The 21,030-nt window shown below is 32.4% G+C and overlaps 2 protein-coding genes across 3 annotated transcripts; one reads left to right on the forward strand and one right to left on the reverse strand.

The window, feature by feature from the left end:
• Positions 1 to 1,360: 1,360 nt before the first annotated feature.
• Positions 1,361 to 10,035, forward strand: LOC125858397 (CDPK-related kinase 3-like). 2 transcript variants are annotated; one of them, XM_049538156.1, is made up of 11 exons: positions 1,361 to 2,396; positions 3,234 to 3,364; positions 3,853 to 3,894; positions 3,975 to 4,083; positions 4,199 to 4,277; positions 6,362 to 6,658; positions 8,130 to 8,239; positions 8,345 to 8,449; positions 8,573 to 8,635; positions 9,421 to 9,588; positions 9,666 to 10,035. In XM_049538156.1, the coding sequence occupies exons 1-11, from the start codon at positions 1,845 to 1,847 to the stop codon at positions 9,804 to 9,806; spliced, it is 1,797 nt and encodes a 598-aa protein (XP_049394113.1). In that variant the 5' UTR covers positions 1,361 to 1,844; the 3' UTR covers positions 9,807 to 10,035. The 2 variants fall into 2 exon arrangements, with proteins under 2 accessions (XP_049394113.1, XP_049394114.1); XM_049538157.1 differs by having other exon boundaries at positions 2,223 to 2,403.
• Positions 10,036 to 16,214: 6,179 nt separating this feature from the next.
• LOC125859531 (auxin-responsive protein SAUR32-like) lies at positions 16,215 to 17,074 on the reverse strand. The gene has a single exon (XM_049539300.1). It carries the CDS (start codon positions 16,810 to 16,812, stop codon positions 16,444 to 16,446), a length of 369 nt encoding a protein of 122 aa, XP_049395257.1. The 5' UTR covers positions 16,813 to 17,074; the 3' UTR covers positions 16,215 to 16,443.
• Between the last annotated feature and the right edge of the window lie 3,956 nt (positions 17,075 to 21,030).

Here is a 21,030-nt window from a genome sequence, read left to right on the forward strand (position 1 = left end):
ACGTAATGGATCAAAGCAATAATCTAGAAGTAGAAATGTTCAACAACTAATTAATTGCAACATCATTTATTTGCTAAATTGAGAAAAAAAATAATAAGAAAAGAAAGGAAATCCATAAATCCAAAATAATCATCTGATTAGATTAATTAAAATTTATATTAATTGATCTCGAATTTTTTTATTAAAGATAAAAATAGAAAATTTTAGATCTAATACCTAAATAAAAATTAAAAGTTTTATTGCTTTTCTTTTTCTGTCTTTTTCTTAACATGGAAAATTAATGAAGATTCAATATTTGGTAGTTGAATGTACAACTACTCTCTATAGTTACACTTACTCCCAATAATTGTAATTGCCTTATTTAGTTTGGCACCAGAGATTGAAAAACAATACACCAAATGACTTTGACTCACCCACATAGTTTTTTGGTAGTTGACTAGTATTTATTATACTTTGCTATTCTCAAATTTCCACCATATTTTCTTTAAAGTGCCTTATCTAATTTACTTGATATACTTACCCTCCCAACCCAATCAATATGTTTATTAAGTGCTAGTTAATTTAGGGTTGCACACTTTAGATATCGTTTGATGCGGGATAAAATAATAATTTTGAGAATAATTTTTTTTTATAATTGTTTTGAGATTGGTAATTTCGCGATTATTTTGAGGTATTAGAGACTTTTAAAGATTACTTTCATTTTAAAAATCTTTTCAAATTAATAAAATAATCCGATTTGAATTGCTTATTCTAATTAATCACGATTTTCTACCACGTTCACTTTGTAAGCCTAATTTAGTATTATTAAGGCACGTTTGATTGAAGAACAAGTCATCTTAGAATTAATTATCTCGAGATTATTATCCACCCTTAATATGGGATAAAAGTAACACTGCGATCTCGGGATAAGTTATTCCGCTATTTTATTCCAATCAGACATGAGATAAGCTTATCCTACTGTTAATTTCGGAATTAATATTCCCTTATCCTTTCTACCAAACGAGGTATTAAGTTAATATACGCAAAATTTAAAAGTTAGTTAAAACGTAACACGTTAAAAAATGGTTATTTCTCAATTAACCATGAGATAAATGAGAACACTCCAAACTTATTAACATGGTCGAAATATATTTGAAAAAAGTTTATCGATTAATTTTTTACATATTTAAAACAGGATATTCCAAGATATTATTACGCATAATGTGAATACCTATGTTTAATTTAGGTTAATTAACATATGTGATGATGTGAAAAGTCTAACAAAAAGACAAGTTGGCAATGAGTTTCACAGGTTTTAACTGACTTTTTTTTTTCTACTAACTTATAATATACGGCGTTTTGAAAGTTGCACAAACAAGAAAGTTTCAAAGCAGCGATTTTATCAAAGAAAGAAACTTCTTGGGCCGTTCAACATCTAAGCTGTTTCTTTTTGTCCTTCATTTGCAATTTTCTGTCTTCATTTTAATCAGATTTTGTTGTGTTTAACAGTGTAATTAGAAGTGATTAAGAGCTAAGGTTTTTGAGATTTCTGACGTGTTGACGTCAGATTTCTGATCTAAAAATGTCTTTAATGTCAACAATAACTACAGTCTTTATCTTTTCTTTTTTTTTGATTTGATTTATTCTTCTTCTTCGGCTTCTTTTAATATATAATATAATATATATATATACTTTGAAATTTACAAAATCTGATTATTAGTATTTTTTATTTACTCTGTTTTCTGGGGTATAGATTTTTCATTTTCTATTGAAGACGCGTTTCTCCGGTGATTGCTTTCTACTTTTTGATTTTGTTGACCGTCGCATGAGTGGACTTTGACTGGCCGTGATCGGAGTTTTTATCGATGGGGCAGTGTTGCAGTAAGGGTGTTTCCGGTGATAATGGTGGTAGCGTTGTTGCTGTCGGAGATGGAAACTCTGCGGTATCTACCAACAATCGCCCTAAACCACCACCTTCACCGGTACGTCAATCAGTCGGGAATGGGATGAGTTACACCAACAACAGTACGCCAGCTCACTCATTTACAGCCAGTCCATTTCAGAGCCCGTATCCTGCCGGAATAGCTCCATCTCCATCTCCGGTTGGAACGCCGAGAAGGAAATTCAAGTGGCCATTTCCACCGCCATCGCCGGCGAAACCTATATTATCAGCTATCTTTAAGCGACAGGGAGGGACGTCAGTAAAGCCGAAAGAAGGGCCAATACCGGAAGATGAAGGTGGTGAAGGTGAGGGACAGCTTGATAAAAGCTTCGGCTATCCAAAGAATTTGACATCAAAGTATGAATTGGGAAAGGAGGTGGGTCGAGGGCATTTCGGCCATACTTGTTGGGCAAAAGGTAAAAAAGGCGAACTCAAAAATCAGCCAGTGGCTGTGAAGATAATTTCCAAAGCTAAGGTGTGTGGTATGTGTATGCATTTGCTGCTATTTTTCACTCATTCATGATCTTATGAGGGTGCAGCATCACCCAATCTAGAGAAGCTTTTTAATTCAGATTAAATCCATAAGATATCATAGCTAGCTATATAATGTAGGTGGAAGTCTATTGTATTTTCGGAGTTTTCCCTTTTCCGAATTTGGGAATTTTGTCCTGTATAATGTAAAACAGTGTTATGTCCATGGAATGTTTTGCGAAAAAAGTGCACATTGCAGAATACATGTTAATAGAAATCTAAGAAAAATGAATTGTTTCAAGCCAGTGTACCTATAAGACTAGATTAGTAATGGCGTAAGGCAATTAATAGAAACTTTAGAAGCTATAGCTGTTCTACAAGGTGAGTGATAATTTGCTGTGTTTATGCATACATATCTTTGAATTATCTGTTGGTGTTGAAACAAGTGCGCCCGACTTGATGGCATACTAAGACAACTAACTCATTTGTCTCTGTCAATATTGATTCTCCATTTAGTCTGACTTATCTATGAAATCCTGTAGTCGGAGACATTATATGAAGCAGTTGGATGCTTGTCAGATACATCCATAAGCATTTTATTTAATTCTGGTGATTCTTAACACTTAAAGGTTGTGTTTTGTAACACACACATATATATATATAAAGGTGGACAATCGTTTTGGTAGGAGAGACTGCAATTCACATATATGCCACCCCCTTCTCTCTAAAGTGGGATCACCTTTACGTTGTGTGGACACTACCTTTTCTGGAAATGACATGGTAATAGGTCTTAAGTTTGACTTGGGAGTAGGCTGTTGATGGGATAAATGTTGTTTGGCAGATGACAACCGCTATCTCTATCGAAGATGTTCGCAGGGAGGTGAAGATATTGAAAGCCTTATCTGGACATCAGAATCTTGTCAAGTTTTATGATGCATTTGAGGATGCCAACAATGTCTACATAGTAATGGAGTATGTCTTTCCTTCTATTCAATCTCGTCTTACTTCAGTTATGCTGATTTCTCTATAGATGCTTTCAATTAATGTCAGAAATCATTTCTTTACACTAATTTTATGCTTTAATAAGGTACCTCTTTATTTTATCAAGAATCTTCATTTCCAAACTTTTTACCTTTGATATCCTCCAGTTTGTTGGTATGATTGCTTGAAATGGCTTTAAGATAATTCTATCATGTTGGTACACTTTCAATTAGGTCACTCTTGACCGAAGTCTTTTTAATTTGTCAAAGATTTGTATGTCAGTGTAAGAGTAAGTTTTAGACTTCGATCATCTCAATTAATGTCAGAGACTTTTGAATTAGAATGAAAGAGGAACTAATGGCGCGGAATGGATATTGAGTATTCGTTGGCTAGGATGTGGTTGTTGATGTTGCCTTAACTTAATTATGAAGTGAGTTGTCTACTTCTTATTTTTCTTCCAATGCTTTCTTTCATAATAGGTTATGTGAAGGCGGGGAACTATTGGACAGAATTCTATCAAGGTAATTTTTGCTATTTGGATGTTAATCATAATATAAAAACGCAAGTTAAATGTAAAATGCCTTTCTCTTTTCCTTCCCAGAGGTGGGAGATACACAGAGGAGGATGCCAAAAGTATTGTGGTTCAAATACTAAATGTTGTCGCCTTTTGTCATCTTCAAGGTGTGGTGCACCGCGATCTGAAGCCCGAGGTACTACATAAATCAACCTCACTAAAAATGTTCACGAATGTGATTCACATTTTGGGGAGATTTTCTCCGCTTATTCCACTGATCTAACTGCTTCTGTAACTTGATTTACTTGTAGAACTTTCTTTTTGCAAAGAAAGACGAGGATTCACCAATGAAGGTGATTGATTTTGGTCTATCAGATTTCATTAAACCAGGTAATGATTGCATTTGGATAAGACAGACAATTTTGATTTTATTTTTTCCTTTTGGTTGATTTATCACTTGTCATTTAATAACCACCGATGCCGTGGCTTCTTGAAAATGCACATAATCTACAAATAATCCCTTTGAGTTTTAACTTCTGACTTCCTGTACTCTTCTGTTATCGAATTTTATGATGAGGTGGGGCCTACCACATTTTAAAAGGTCTCTGTTAGGATGCTTCACATCTGAAAATAATCTCTTTTTCGTCTTGTGACAAATTTAAAAGATGCAGGTGTAATTACTTGGGTCAGTTTTGTAATTGTAGGTAAATATTATAATATACTACTCCCTCCGTTTCAAGTTGTTTGTACTATTTTGACTTGACACTAGGTTTAAGAAAGTAAGAAAGTCTTTTGGATCTTGTGGTCTTAAATTTAAAATATGTCAAATATACCAAAATGCCTTTTAATCTTATGGTCTTAAACATGCAATGTGGAAAGTTGTAATTAAAGAGTTGCTAAAAAGGAAAAGAGGTATTTTTTTGAAACGGACTAAAAAGGAAAGTAGGACAAACAAATTGAAACGGAGGGGAGGGAGCAGAGGCGGACTCACGTTTGAGGGAATGGGTGCACGTGCACCCATTTACTTCAATTTTTTTTATGCATATATACATGCATATACCTGAATAAGGATCATATAATTAAATGTGCACCCTGAAATACATAAGCTGAGTTGGTGCATTGGTCCGACAGTGTTCATTGTGCTTCTTTGCAAGCGGAGTGTCCTGAGTTCGATTCTGGTGTTGCGTTTTCTTTTTGTCATTTTTTTTTCTCAAAAAAGGCATATTAAAAACCTCAGGCGAGATTCGAACTAGAAACCTCAAAGTGTACACTGAGGGTCAAGACTATCCAACAATAGAGTGAACTATGTTATATTTTTGTTTAATTTATATTTATATATACCTTCGATGTTGTACTTGTTTGACAATATTTTCCGATGAAGTGTCAGTGCTTTGACTAACCCGCATCCGCCTTTAGTAGTGCCCCCATCGTCTTCAGGTTCACCTCTGGGAGGGAGTAGTTACTGTGAAACACACTGCAGAAAGCACTCAGTAGAAACCTAATCATAATTAGGAAAGCAATCTTTATCTAAGCGTTAACAAATTTCCACAGTAGCAACTGGTTGTTTCTTTAAAAGATATCAAGTAAATCAGTTTAAGCTTCTTAATCTTAATAGGCAAAGACTCTTCCCTATAGTTTTAGGTTGTAGTGCTGTATGTGGAGTTCTTGCCATTGTTCCACATTTTACATAAAGGACATAGATCTTTGAGATAAGACCCAGCTTAGATGTAACCTTTACTTACTTATTTGGCAAAAGAGGTCCCTATCAAAAAATATTTGGCACAAGAGGTGAGCCAAATTACATGGGTATAGCTCCAAGCTTTCTGTGTAAGGTGGTGATAGCTTAGTGTGGAAGTAAGACTTTCAGCTAGGAAGTTCAGCTGTGAATTTCGTTGTCTCTTTCCCAAAATGAGTCCCCGAACTATCATTTAAAACACTAGTTGTATAAATATTGGATGTCTAGAAATCAAAAGCAGCGGAGTTGATACCTCTTGTTTCCGCAGATGTTCAGTTGCTATAAGTAAATTGAAATATCAGCATGGTTCTCTTTCTCTTTCTTTTATGATAATTTTTATCACCTTGGACAACAAGTCAGCTGCTTAACAAATTGATTTTAGGAAATGTCAAGATGAGTGAATTAGGTGTGATTTGAGAAGTTCTTCTGTAATTGGGCATGCAACTTTTCATTATTATCACACATGACAGTCGGTCAGTCACTAATTATTCTTTGCTAAGCCAGGTCTAATACTCCATTTCAATTAAGTTTCATCTCTGTGATAAGGATGTGAAATGCTTTATTTTGTTGATCCATTTTAATTGGTACTTCTGATTTATGGTGGTTTTTGCTTATGAAATTTGCTCTGCAGGGTATGTTCATTTACTTTCTGTATCATGTATGAGATTACCTATCCTTGTTAATTTGGTATTCAACACTGCCCTTAAGATGTAAACAATCATTTCTTCTGCTTTTACAGATCAACGTCTTAACGATATTGTTGGCAGTGCATATTATGTTGCTCCTGAAGTACTTCATAGGTCATATAGCATTGAAGCAGATATGTGGAGTATAGGTGTGATAACGTATATCTTGTTATGTGGAAGTAGACCTTTCTGGGCACGTACAGAGTCTGGCATTTTCCGTTCTGTGTTACGAGCTGATCCTAATTTTGAGGACTCGCCTTGGCCTGCAGTGTCAGCAGAGGCCAGAGATTTTGTGAAAAGGCTTTTGAATAAAGACCATAGGAAGAGAATGACTGCTTCTCAAGCACTGAGTAAGTTGTTTATGTTCAATTTATCAGCTTTATAATAAATATGTTCCATTTATCAAGGACAAATACATAGACCGTTCCTCAAACATAGCACAAAATGTCATTTAGACACCTCATCTTCAGTCATGACCAGTTGAACACTTCTAATTGACTAACATGTCTCATAAATACAAAATGCTGATGTGGCAAACCATGAATGTGACACTCATTTTTTGAGCGTGTAACATGCCTCTTTTCTGCTAAGTTTCTTATTCTCTTCTAAAAAAATCCCCATCCATCAGAGATCACTGTAGCAATCGTCCTTTCACTGTCTTCAATTTTCTCACTCTTCCTCGGAACCAGCCACCCCTGAACATATCTTTCTTCTTCCTTGCACGAACCACAGAGCTGGGGTTCAGCTCATAACAAAAAAAAATTCGGGTCTCAATGTACGGATTAAAAAAGGAGATAACTAGAAGCTTCTAAAAGGCTGAGAGATGTTAAATTATTTGGCATCCCGCCCAAAGATGAAACTGAGCCACTGCTGCCAATGACTTTACGGCCTTGGCCACAGAATCTGTAGAAACTTCCTCACGATCGATCTTGAAGACGTTCTATCACCACCATCATCGACTGTCTTAGCTCATCATAACAGCATCCAACTCTGAAGCTTGCCCATCAACGAGCAGTCCTCTTTTCATCAGTTCAAATGTTGGTGGTTGCCTTAACACTTTCTTGAGCCTTCACCATTGATTTCTTAAATTATTCTTCTCTCTTTGTTTCTGATTTTAGCCTCTTCATTTTTTCCCTTGTTCTACTGATAAAACCATTGTCCCATTGAGTAATTAATAGTTGGAAAGAGCATAGAAGGTTTAATCAGCCACCCCAAAGAATTGTTGTTTCTAAAGAATTGTTCCATGGTGGAGAAGCAAGATGAATGCATCTACAGTTGTTGCCTTGAAATTTTCTTGATAATACTGTTGGTAATGACCCAAACTTGTGCCACTAAGCTTCTGCAATTTTCTGAAGGGATTAAAAGGATTATGAAGAGAAAAGTACTGTTTTTGAAAGACGAGGAAAGGAGGGGACAAGCTGAAGATTAAATATTCATATTTTTCTGTTTGGGTATTATGGGATAACATGGTTTGTTAGAATGAAATGTGTCTTTATTTTATTGTTCTTCTGATACATCATCAGTGTGTAAAAGTAAATACGTTTTTGTTTTCTGAGGTTTTATTCGCTGAAGGGTTCACAAAACACAATTCTGTCAAGTTTAGGTGTCCAAGACTCCAAGTTAGAGTTAAGGTGTCTAACTGACATTTTGTTCCAAGTTTGATGGATTATCTGTGTATTTGGCCGTTTATCAATGATGTTGTGACAGGAAGATACTCTCTGCTTAGTGTCTGAATTTCTCTTGGCATGTATCAATTTCCATTAATTTTACTGTACATGCATTTCACCCTGTGGATCTGATGGATTCCTTTTGCATTTGCAGCTCATCCATGGTTAAGGACTGAAAACCCTTTTATACCCTTAGACATATTGATCTTTAAATTAGTCAAGACTTATATTCGAACATCACCCTTGAAACGTGCAGCACTGAAGGTAATTCCTATACTGGTGGTTGTCAGTTGTTGCTTATTTAGAGCATTCTTTTGAAGTCTTCCATCTTGAGAGTGTATATCATTTCAATCTATTCTTATAATGCAGGCTCTTTCAAAAGCATTGACAGAAGAAGAGTTAATATACCTCAAGGCTCAATTCAATTTATTGGAACCGAAAGCTGGTTCTGTGTCACTCGATAATTTTAGGATGGTTGGTGGTCCTACTGTATAATTTTTATTTCACAAAAAATACAATTATTTGCTAAGTGTTTTTCGAACCATCCTCCATCTATCTTCCAATTCCTAATTGCATCATCGTGAATTGATTGTGCAGGCTCTTATGAAACAAACAACTGATGCCATGAGGGAGGCCAGAGTTCTTGACATCATAAATTTGGTGAGACACCTATGCTATTGTAGTAACTTGTTCTGATTGTGTTCGTTTTCTCTCCGACTTCTATCATTTATGTATTCGTACATTCATTACAATATTAACGTCCTAGATATCAATTCATGCTTTTAAGTGATAATCATTGGGTTCTAGAGTGAGACATGCTTAGCATGTTTAATGCACTTGTTTATGATAACCTTGGAGAGGGCATAGAAGATAACATTGTTCTTGCAATCTTTTTCATCTTTCTGTGTCCTTACTAGTTAAACACTATGTTGCTCGAGCTCTCCAACAATGTTGCCATGCCCATCGCGGATCCTCCAAAAATGCATAGCTTTTGGAAGATCTGACACACACATGGTAATATTTTGGAAGAGTCTGAGCAACATAGGTTAAAAGGGACTCTTCGACCAAGATGTCACTCCTCATTGTTTCTAAATTTAAATACAATGGGACGGTTATCTTTCTATTTCTGCTACTATGCCTCCTGTATATTGCTTAATTCATTTTTTTCACTCTTTCAAACAAGAAATAATATCATCTTCATTCTGAAAGCCCCGCTCTGAGTAGCATTTAAGTAAAAAGGTGTCATTTTCCTATGGCATTGAGGAATAGTTAGTTGCCAAATGAAAAGACAAATCCTAACAGTTTGTTGATTCCTGAAAAGCATGTGAAATTTCTTCTTTCTAGATCATAAATCCATGAACTTGCACCTTGTATCTTTTTGTTTGAACATAACATCTTATCACTTCTACTATTTTGAACTCATATTTTTGTTTGTTAAATTGAAGCTGGAACCATTATCTTACAAGCAGATGGAGTTTGAAGAGTTCTGTGCTGCTGCAATTAGTACATATCAGCTTGAGGCTCTTGAAAACTGGGAACATATTGCTAGTGCCGCTTTCAATTATTTTGAGCAAGAAGGAAACCGTGTCATTTCTGTTGAGGAATTAGCACAGGTAAGCGAAGGGTGTACTGGCAGTGCCTGTATTTTGATCCATCTTAGCTATTTTTGATGTGATATCTGTGTTTGCAGGAAATGAATTTGGGCCCTACGGCTTACGCTTTTCTCAAGGATTGGATCAGACCATCCGATAGGAAATTGAGTTTCCTTGGGTATACCAAATTTTTGCATGGTGTGACAATGCGAAGTTCAAGCACAAGACATCATCGATAACATGGCTGCACAGAGCACACCAGTTGCTCCAAAGAGAGAACAAGAGATTATAGTTTCTATTCTTTTCGTTCTTTTTTTCTTTTGTGCAGTAATAGAAAGTGTTAAACTTATCTAGTGTCAAAGTATCCAATTGATGTTGTGAGGATCATTATTCTTTAATAACTAGCGATTTGGATTTTGGATCTGTGTAATTGATTTTTCTGGGGAAGAAAACTTCAAGGAGCATGCTGAATTGCTGTTTGCCAATCTGAAGCTTAAAAAGTTCATTTCTTCTACAATTTACTAGCTAGGTAGTAGTCCTATTATTTTGTCTGAGCATATTCTGCTAGTGGTAATCAACCTACTTGAAAATTAAACTGAATTGCATGTTTGCAGCTACTGTTTAATAGCGTTGGGCTAAGATAATCCAAATATATCCTTGTGTGATATTGTTTTCGTTTGACTTTAAGTTTGCATGATTTTCTTTAAAGGTCTCACACTGTTGAGAGTATTTCTACACCTTATATGAAGACTATAGCTTCATTTTTTTTCCAGCTACCAATATGAGACTTTGACTCATAGACATGCAAAGGTTGTAGGTCATGGCCCACACAATCACTACGCCAATTCTATACTTGTCTAGCGAACCATGGACTCTTGTATCAGTTTTTGGGCTAAATCAATTAGAGATACTATTAACATGATGTGATATTGTCTGCTTTGGACCAAACCAATACAGTTTGTCCCAACATATCTAACACCATTAAAAATGTCCTACACCTTATATGGGCCTTTTTTTTTTTCTTTTCCGCTATCAATGTGAGACTTTATTCGTACATTCAACAATCTCTCCCTTAAATTAAGTTCTACAAGTGACCCATTACCATGAAATTTGGCTTATTCGGAGAGTCAGATGTTTCGAGTGTTTATGACCGTCAAAATCGATAGGCCCTTTTTTTTTGCATGTATGTCTCCAAATTATGCGTAAAGGTTGTACATCGGCCTATAGACATGCAAAAGTTATGCGTAAAGGTTGTACCTCGGGCTATAGACAATCAAATGTAGCAAGTCGTGGCCCACACCATATTTCACTCCACTAATTTCATACTCATCTCGTCAGATCATTGATTCTAATATTAGCTATTGACTAAATCAATCCAAAAGCACAACATGGTATGATTCTAATATTAGTTATTTACTAAAAATCAATTCAAAAACACACTGAACATGGTGTGATATTATCTGCTATGCGCCAAGTTAATATGATGATTTTCTCCATAAGGTCTCACACTAGGGGGTATTCCTATATCTTATACGTATTTTTTTTTTGAACTAACAATATAAGACTTTGTTCACCGAACATATTGATCCTAAAATATATATATAATAAAAAAGATCAAGGGACGTCTAGATGGGAATTGCCATTTTCTTCATGTTTTTCTTAAGTAGACCACGCCAATAGCTGTTAAAGCAACATACAAAATTGGCAAATGGTCCATTAGCTAAGTGCTAAAATGCTTCTTAACAAGTCATTGACCAGATTGGTTTCTTACCTAACTAATCTTCAAACATTATCATCACGTTTATAATCAAAGCATTAGTCCATGTTGTTCCTCAATAATCCACTACCAAAAAGTCCCTAAAGGGATCATCAATCAAGTGGATAATCTCAAATAATAACATGATATTTTTGGGTTCCAATCACAGCTACAACACTTAATATGTGTGTCTATCTACTCAAATCTTTGTATAACAATCTAGTGTAATCCCACAGGGCTCGAAAGATAGAGTATACGCAGACCTTACTCATATCTTGAAGGTAGGGATCAAATTGTTTCCGATTTAAAATGCCCTAGGTAAAAAAGGTTTGATATATAAATTATAACAAAAATAATAATATATGATATATTTTTTTTGATAATGATGTAAAATAAATAAAATTCTGGATTGAGCGGTTCAGGAATCCAATTATATTGGAGCGATATGGATAAAAGAACTTCCTATATTATACTATTCTATTCTCGATGACGAATGGTTTTGATAGTTCAAAGTAACAAGTGTGTAAACATTTTGTTGTGGTAGGGGGCAGGTGGATTGGAAAAACAACATTTGAATTTCCCCCATCAACTTAAAACAACTACTGCCAAACTAACAATTGACATATAACCGACGTTGAATATTATTGTATCATGCATGAACTCCCAACTATTCTTTTTTCAATTTAAAATAATATACGTATGGGAATCTTTATTACAATGTCTTTGGATAACACTATAGATTCCTCAAGTAGCATCTAGTGAATAGTGTTGTGTTCTTATTTTTAAAGATACTAAGCGGTTAGTTAAGGTTGATTTATTTTATTGACGGTTTGGTTTAACGTTATCGTGTTTAAGAAGAAGTTGTTTGTTTTAAAAAAAATACCTTCCATCTCATTTAATAGAAAAAAGGTTTAAGCTGGGACCTTAGGGGTACTTTAATCATTTTTGTTGTTTTATCTCAGGATAACTAACATAAGACTGTTATTCCATCCTCAGATACAAATAACTAGTCCCGATACTAATTATTAATCACAAATTCCAAGATTAGTAACCAAACAAGAATAAAGCAATATTTAATTTTTAATCGAGGATTATTTATGCTTGTCCAGCCTACCAAACGATCCTAATCAGACCGTCTTAAAATTGTGATCTTTGGAGCGTATCTCATCTTATAATCAATTAATATATTATTTAGGGTACGATTACATAAAAGAATTTGAGGAATATAATTGTCACATACATAATATTTATATCTGTTATTTTATTCCGTTTCACAACAACCTATTATGGGTTCTTTCCTAACGACACAACCGTCCAAGCGTATGAAGCTTGAGGCTTCTTCATTTTTGTTTATTCATTTAATATCTAAAATATATTGGCCTGACTAATTCGAATACACATTGGTAAGCTCCTTATTGTGGTTAAATCACTTCATACTCAGATTTTATATATAATTAAAGACGGAGGAACTTTAATCATTTCACCACATTCCTCGATAGTATATATGAATGTGCATGTAAAGTGTACATGAAAGAAGGATCTAATTGTTGATTTTTGTCAAGCTGAGGGTGGAATGTGAAAAACTAAAGAAACAAAATATTGGAGATGGGAAAAATATGTACTATCACATTTTTTTTTTAAAAATAAAATAATTGTTGTTGAAGTTTTCTTATATAAATTTTATGATGGTATTTTATTTTTTTTTGGTTTGAAGTTGAGCCAAATCTTATAAGTCGTTTGATTCGTGGACTAAGTTATTAAGTTATCTTGAAATTGTAGTCATGTGAGTATAATTTTTGGATTAACTTGAGTATCTTACTTAAGAGGTGAGATAATGTAACATTTAATTTGGTGAAATAATAATTCTTAAGACAAATTTGTTCCACTTGTATAGGAAGGAGTAGTATTCATATCACAAAAAATGATTTTTAGTGGTAGTAGTTTTATTGCCGCCAAATATGTATTTTAGCAGTAATTAACATTCTTTGTAAATGTTCCTAATACCTATAGTGATATTAGATCCAATGATAATTAACTCATATCAGTAAAAATATTTTTTATTAATGCGTATATTTATTACCGATAAAGAAAGGTATTGTTACATTGATTTTTTGGGGTTGAAGTTAGCCAACCTTTAGAGAAGATGAAAAGTAAACCACACATTATAAACATACAAGAAATGAGGAGAAAGCACAAAGAATGGTGTCTAAAGTAAGGGAACTGAATATGATTGGGTGACACTACTTTTTCCCTTCAATTAGGGGAATTATATTCCACTTTGGACAAATAATAATAGTAAGGTGCAACCTGTTTTAGAGACAGGAATGAATGCTTCAACTGTTTCATCCAATTTTAGCTACTTGCATTAATTAAAATTTATACTACCTCATGGAGCATGCCTTTAAAAGTTGAAATAAATAAATAAATAAAGTACATCATTTTTCTACTGTTTCTCAAATAAACAATAATGAAACAATATATTTTCCGTTGGTAATCAAAGTTTGTCTTTAGCTAAGACAAAAGTACTATTTGTGATTTTTTTTCGGTTGTTCAAATTTTAATAGATAAAAAATTCACATCAAATGTTATAATTCGTTATATCTTTTTATTGATTTGAGAGTCGAGATATCTGTTATTAAAAGTACTCTTTATTTTAAAAAAGCATATGTCCTCACGCACACCACGAACGAGGTGTTGGATTAGATTGCCAATTTAGTATTCCTTAGCATTTTCGTATTGGGGTTCATTAATCACCTGAAGAGTACACGAGCGCGTGCTGGGGACGGAAGGGAGATGCAGGATGGGGGACGAAGCACCCCGCCCGTGCTGCTCCCCCATTCTTTAAACATGTTTGTACTAGGTATTTGTATTGATGGAGGCTTCCCTAGTCTTTAAACATGTTCGTACTAGGCATTTATATTGATGGAAGATAGCAAAGACCTTATAGCATAATTAATCGAAATATAGATAAATTGATCTGAACACATCATAAATCTAAATGGATGCAAAAATTGTCAAACCTTTTGGAGTAGAGGAGTTGTATTAAAGGAAGCCATGCCACAAAATGATTAGAAGTCAAATTTTTTTTTTTTTTTTTTGAGAAAATGCACATTAAAAATTTCCAAAGTCAAATGTTTTTTTGACATCCAAAATATGCCATGTGTGAGGGAAATCAGAAGAGAATCCATCCCATTTTGCTTTTAGTCTAAATTAGTTGCTTACAATTCATTTTTTTGGCATTATGGCAACTTGAGAAAATGTAGCATCTTCTTTCAAGATTAATGTCAAACTTTGCCCAAGAAAAAATTCTAGCACATTTCCCCTACATGGTTCCTGAGAGATCTATGATTTGATTTAGTCTTCTTATTCACATTATGATTAATTATGAAATCCATTAAACACCATTTGTTAGTGGAGCATTAAGCAAAGAAGTAATAATTAGTCTTTCATTCATGCAATAATCTCTCTCTATATATGGTGAGACATAAAAAATGGAAGTCACTTTAATTTTATAAAGAAAATGGTAGGTTTCTCTACAGACTTCAAGAATATTTGTTTTCAAAGAATTGATGCAAATTCTTTATATATAAATGAATCAATCATGTTTTCAAAGCAATGTTAAAATAATATAGTAATACTATGTATCTATATAATAGTACTACGTATTTTGTAACATAAAATAAGTCAGGGATGTGGTAGTATCACTGCATCTAAGGGTCACAACCTATTTGGATATAAGCTATTATTCATAATAATGAAGATATGTTATGAATTAAACCTTCGTCTAGCAAAGAAGAAAAATAAAATATCTCTGGACCTTGGTGCTATTCCAATTTTCACGAGGGCTTTTGGAACAAGCTTTTGATGAATTGTCGAAGCAGCCCACTTTAACATTTACGATAGGTAAAATCTATCAAGAGTGTTCACATAATTCCAACATCTTTAACTCATACACGAGCCACAAATTTTCTTTAAGAATTCATAGACACAATCTTCACAAAGCGTTACATGATAAATGCACTAATAGAAAGGAAGCTTCGAATTTTGGATTGCATAACCCAAACAAAAGTTGACATGAAAGAGGAAATCAAAAGTGGAACCACAGAGATATGAAAACAAAGTATGAACAAACCAAGGCCATATTTTTTTGGAGATTTTTAGTGATGTCAAATTGTGACATTAAAGAAAGGGACAAAAGTAGATTTGCAATACGCTGGTGGCAGGGACCTAAAACCTATCTTCCCTTCCCACTAAAAACCTCTTTGTACAGAAGCATCTTTTATCAATCACTCAATAATCAATATTCTTAAACACCTACGAGATCGAAATAATAACATATTCAATGAAATTTTATAAATAAAATATAATGGAGATAGAAAATATGATTTTCAATAAATGCTCAAATAAAATAAAGTATGGAATAAAAATACAATAACAAAGTAAAGGTAGATTCGCTCAAATTAAATAAAATATCAAAATAAAGTATGGAAAAAAAATGTAATAAACTACCTACTAATGTACTAATTCCCGAGTGACAAGGGAATCCCGAAAAAAGAGAAAGGAGAATTTCAAGCCATACACACTCCTCTAGATTCTTATATAAAAGAACAGAAATTAAAATAACTAAAATAGCTAGAACCATAATATTTTTTGTAATATAATAGATTTAATAAAAATTCAGAAAAAGAAAAAAATAATTCTGTATTATGAATATTATTCCAACTTGTTCATCTTCTTTAACCACACTTCTGGGTACATGAACATCTCAGAACAGAGCATTAAAAAAAACCCCAAAAAGGACTCGATCCAAAACTAGAAATTTACATCATTCGAATCACTAACAATTCCGAGTCCAAAATAACAAAAAAAAAAANATTTAATAAAAATTCAGAAAAAGAAAAAAATAATTCTGTATTATGAATATTATTCCAACTTGTTCATCTTCTTTAACCACACTTCTGGGTACATGAACATCTCAGAACAGAGCATTAAAAAAACCTCAAAAAGGACTCGATCCAAAACTAGAAATTTACATCATTCGAAGCACTAACAATTCCGAGTCCAAAATAACAAAAAAAAAAAAAAACTACCAAAATATGTAACTATAGAAAAAAAAAAGTTTAGGCCTTGAAGCACCATGAATGGTGATGATGGTGCTGATGATGATGATGATTATGCGGATTTTCCTTAGCAATCAATCCCTGAACATAGCGGAATTGTTCAACATGACAAGGGATATTAATTGGTCCTTTATGATCGAATCCAAATTCTTTCTCTGCTTCTTTAAGTAGTTGCAAAAACAGGGGATGATTGATATAATTGACAGGGATGACAAACCTCTGTTGTTCTTCACCTTGACCCACTATAACTGCAAGACACCCTTTTGGTATATTCTTCAATTCCTTCTTCCCATGATTATGATGATGATGGAAGTTAATGTGTGGAACATGAAAATGGAAACTCAGATGGTGTTTTTCTCCAGTACCCATCTCTGTTTTTATCAAGATTTGAAGTAAAAAACAAGAAATTGAGAGAAAAGACTGTACAATTGAGAGAGATTTTGAGGGGTGTTAGATGGAAGAAATTGGAAGAGAGAAAGGCCAAGGATCAGAAGAAGAGATGGCTAATTTGAAAAGAGTAAAAGAAGAATCTGTTAAAGATTTTGGTATGTTGCTCATGATCTATCTATATAAAAACAGAGGCGTTGTTTTCAATATTGTAACGCATATATCTATCTGTAAATAATTTTTTTTTTGCAGAGTGTTTGAGAGAGATAGAGTGGTTTGTTTATATAGGGGTTTAGCAATGAGTAGTAGTTAGTTTGGCGGTTTAAGTTTTATTTTATGTGAGATAGTTTGACTCGATACGAAATTTAAGAAAAAAAAAGAGTTTTAAAATTTTTGGTCCAAAATAAATAATAGAAATTTGTATGACTATAAATTATATCAGGATAAAATAAATATTTTATAATTAAATTGTTATTTAATATATAGAAATATGTCACATTGGGACAGAGGGAGTATAATCCTTACACAAAGTAGGAGGATGAAACAGTCATATATTAGGTAGGTAACTTTCCAATAACTACTCATTATAAGTTCTAATAATTGATAATTTAAAATATTTAAATATAAAATTTAAAGTAAAAAAAATAGACTTATTTTAAATTTCAAAATTTTTTAAAAAAATGTCATATTAAAACGATAAGTAAAAATAAACGGAAAGTTAATCCTGCAAGAAGACAGAGAATGAGCAAGGCTTATCCAATTTGGAATCATAATAATTAGTTAAAGAGGTTAAATTAAACGTGTCGGTTTTACGAGAGAGTAAATACGTAAAAGCGAAGCTGCTATTTGCAGGTCAACAATTGCTGTCACCACTACTGCACAATTACCGTTTAAAAGAAGACTCTTTAGGGGAAAAAGACGTGGAAAATCATATAATAATTAAACAAAATGGGAATTTGAGCATTTAATTAATCATTATATTGTTATTTTTGTTTTTAATCCCTCTGATATTTAATTGAGTATATTAAATCTATTTTTAATTAACTAATAATTTAGCATATTTGAGGATTTTTTTTAATAATTTGGAGATGGAGCGGATTACAATGTAGGGAATCGAATCCTCATCAACAATGTGAGAATTCAAGTAGTCAACCAACTAAGTGAGATTCTCCACATTTGAGGATGCATATTATAATTCTGATTATAAAAATTTAAATCTGAATAAAATAACTTTTTAACTAAGAGAACCAAATAAACACATTTTTATCAATTAAAATTAAATAAATTTAGTAAAATATCACAAGAATCAAAATTTAATTTTTATTAGGAGTAATAGATATGGAATCAAAAGTGCAAGTTAATTATCTCTAATAATATAGGTAAATGGAAAGCATAATTAAAGGTCAAATTCGTAGTTGGTAGCGGGCCAGTCTTTAACTGGATTGGTTTGCCTAAAGTTTTTGGGACAAATTACTTAAGTACACAACATTACTTTACCTATTCTCAATATTTCCCTACTCTTTTACTAAAATATAAAAATCCCTTATTTTCCCCCAATTCAACTTAACCGGATACTTTATTAGTTTAAGTATCTGCCAGTTATTAATTTAAGTATCCGCGTTGCTATATTATGCATCCGCCCATTAATTTAAGTATCCGCCCGTTATTAATTAAAGTATCCGTGCCAACAACTTAATAATTTAAGTATCCGCCCTTTATTAATTAAAGTATCCATGTTGCTATATTATGTATCCGAAAGACACTANCCGCCCGTTATTAATTAAAGTATCCGTGCCAACAACTTAATAATTTAAGTATCCGCCCTTTATTAATTAAAGTATCCATGCTGCTATATTATGTATCCGAAAGACACTAAAAAAAGGGATTTTTGGTAATTAATGAAAGAGTAGGGATATGAAGTAATTTCTTTCTCATACTATGTGATTTGCCTAATTTTTACAAGTTTTTGATAATTACTAGTTTAAGATCCTAAATTAAATCTAAATTAAATATCTTCAAGTTAGTTTCTTAAAAAAACGAAACACTGCAGACATTATTAGGCTTTACTCCTTACCATGAAAGGTTTATAGCATAAATTTTTAATGCGTTTTTGGTTTTAGTTAATACAAAAATATTAGGATAAGGATTAGCAATTAGAGAGAAACATCTCACTTGTAATGATGCATGTTAGTTTTAAAATGGAAAAAATAATACTGCAAAATAAGTAAGAGTAGATTTGTGACGTTGGGGTGCACATTAAAATTAAAAAAACAATTTGAAACTCTTTTTGGTTAAAACCAAAAGGACAAATTCGTGAATGCTTATATTCAAAATGGACAATACTTTAATCGTTGAATCAAGATCCTTAAAAAATTCCTATCTTTACCTTTTGCTTTGAAGACTCCTCATATAATACCTTTAAACTATTATTATAGAAAAATAAACATTATTAGTTGCTCATTTTCGTGGGAGTTATCTATTTAAAATATGATTATCATTAATTAATTGATTGATTCATTTTGTAGTCACGATTGCAACAATAAAGTGTTCCTTTCACTTTGCATTTAGCATGCTTGAATCACACAGTTCTATAGATATATATTTACCATTTGTCTTCATATATTATATATAAGAATATAAATAAAATAATAACAAAAGCCATAATGAAATCTAATTGTCTAACAAACAAAAAATCTAATTGGAATTAGATGAACTGTAACATCCATAATGGACTCACTGCCCCCCTTACGATAGCCGGTCATAGACAAATGAGTTTTGTTTAAATGGTTAAATACTTACATCATCGATCAGTAGATTGAAAGTTCGAATCACTAAAAGATAGATATGGAAAGTTGAAAACACTAGTGAAGAGTGGAGGGAAGTAATTGATTGTAACATATAAGTCCATATTCTCACTTTTACAAATAATTATTCATTTCAATATATAGGTAAATCAAATCAAATTGATTTTTCCATATAAAAAGCATATATTGTGGGAGAATTTTATATCAAGGACGGAAAGTACATCCGCAGCATATGCTTCTTTAATAATAATAAAAAAAGATAAAGTGGTGACATAATTATTATTGTTTAGATTTTTTTAGATATCATCACTATTTATTCTTTAACAAAAGCAAAGGGTAGAATAATTTGAGCAATTTAAAAAAATAATTCGAGCTTGAAATAGGAAAATCTTTTGAAAAATTAATTTGTTTTATGGAATGGGTCCCAGCGAACGCCGATAAGTGGGGCCAAGTTTGATAAAATTGTGAAGAATGAAATGCCAGGTCATCAATAAGGGTCCACGTAGGCATCATAATATCGACAGGTTGACCCTTTTTGTTTACGTTTTAAAATTCTTATAAGTAAAGTATCAATAATTAGTGGAAATATTTTTGTCTTAAATTACCGAAATTACCCTTTCTAAAATTGACAAAATTTGATGTAATTGAAGGTGAAATATTGTCAAATTTACGAGGAGGAGAGTACGTGGCAGACAACTATAATTCTTTTAATTATTATAGGTTTTGCAATAATTTATAAAAATAGAAAATATACTTCTTTCGTTCTATTTTATATGCGTCTTTATTAAAAATAGATGACTCAAAATAGTTGTTATTTTAGAAAAAATCAAGATATAATTAACTACTTTATTTTCATTTTTAGCATACTTAATAAATGTTAGAGGCGATTAATATAGTAATAAAATAAAATATAATTAAATTGAGATAAAAAAATCAATAGTTGATTAAATACAATATTTTTTAAATTAAAATTTCTTTAAAAATAGCAATTCTGATCTTTGAGTTATTGAATCACTATGATAGTATCCCTTATATGAGTTGGTTAAGTATATTTAACTTTTAAGTAATTTGAACATGCGTGTTTGATCCTTGAAACTAACAGAAGTTAAATATTTAACAAATTGTTAAGATAAGTTTTTTGATGAATTTTCGCAAATAGCCACTATAATAAATTTAATTATGCTCCATAGCTATAGTTTGCATATTTATGGGTTGTAGCTAGAGTTTAAGTTGTCTTGTTTGTATAATTCATGAATTTGTATAATTCGTAGGTACATTTGTATAATTCAGTTATTTTTGTATAAACTCGAAATAACGAATTTATACAATTACAAACTTCAGAAGTGTAAACAGTTATACAAATTATATTATACAAATTCCAAATTATACAAAAGTT

This window comes from Solanum stenotomum, chromosome 3 (genome assembly GCF_019186545.1).
Source record: "Solanum stenotomum isolate F172 chromosome 3, ASM1918654v1, whole genome shotgun sequence".
Lineage (NCBI taxonomy): Eukaryota > Viridiplantae > Streptophyta > Magnoliopsida > Solanales > Solanaceae > Solanum > Solanum stenotomum.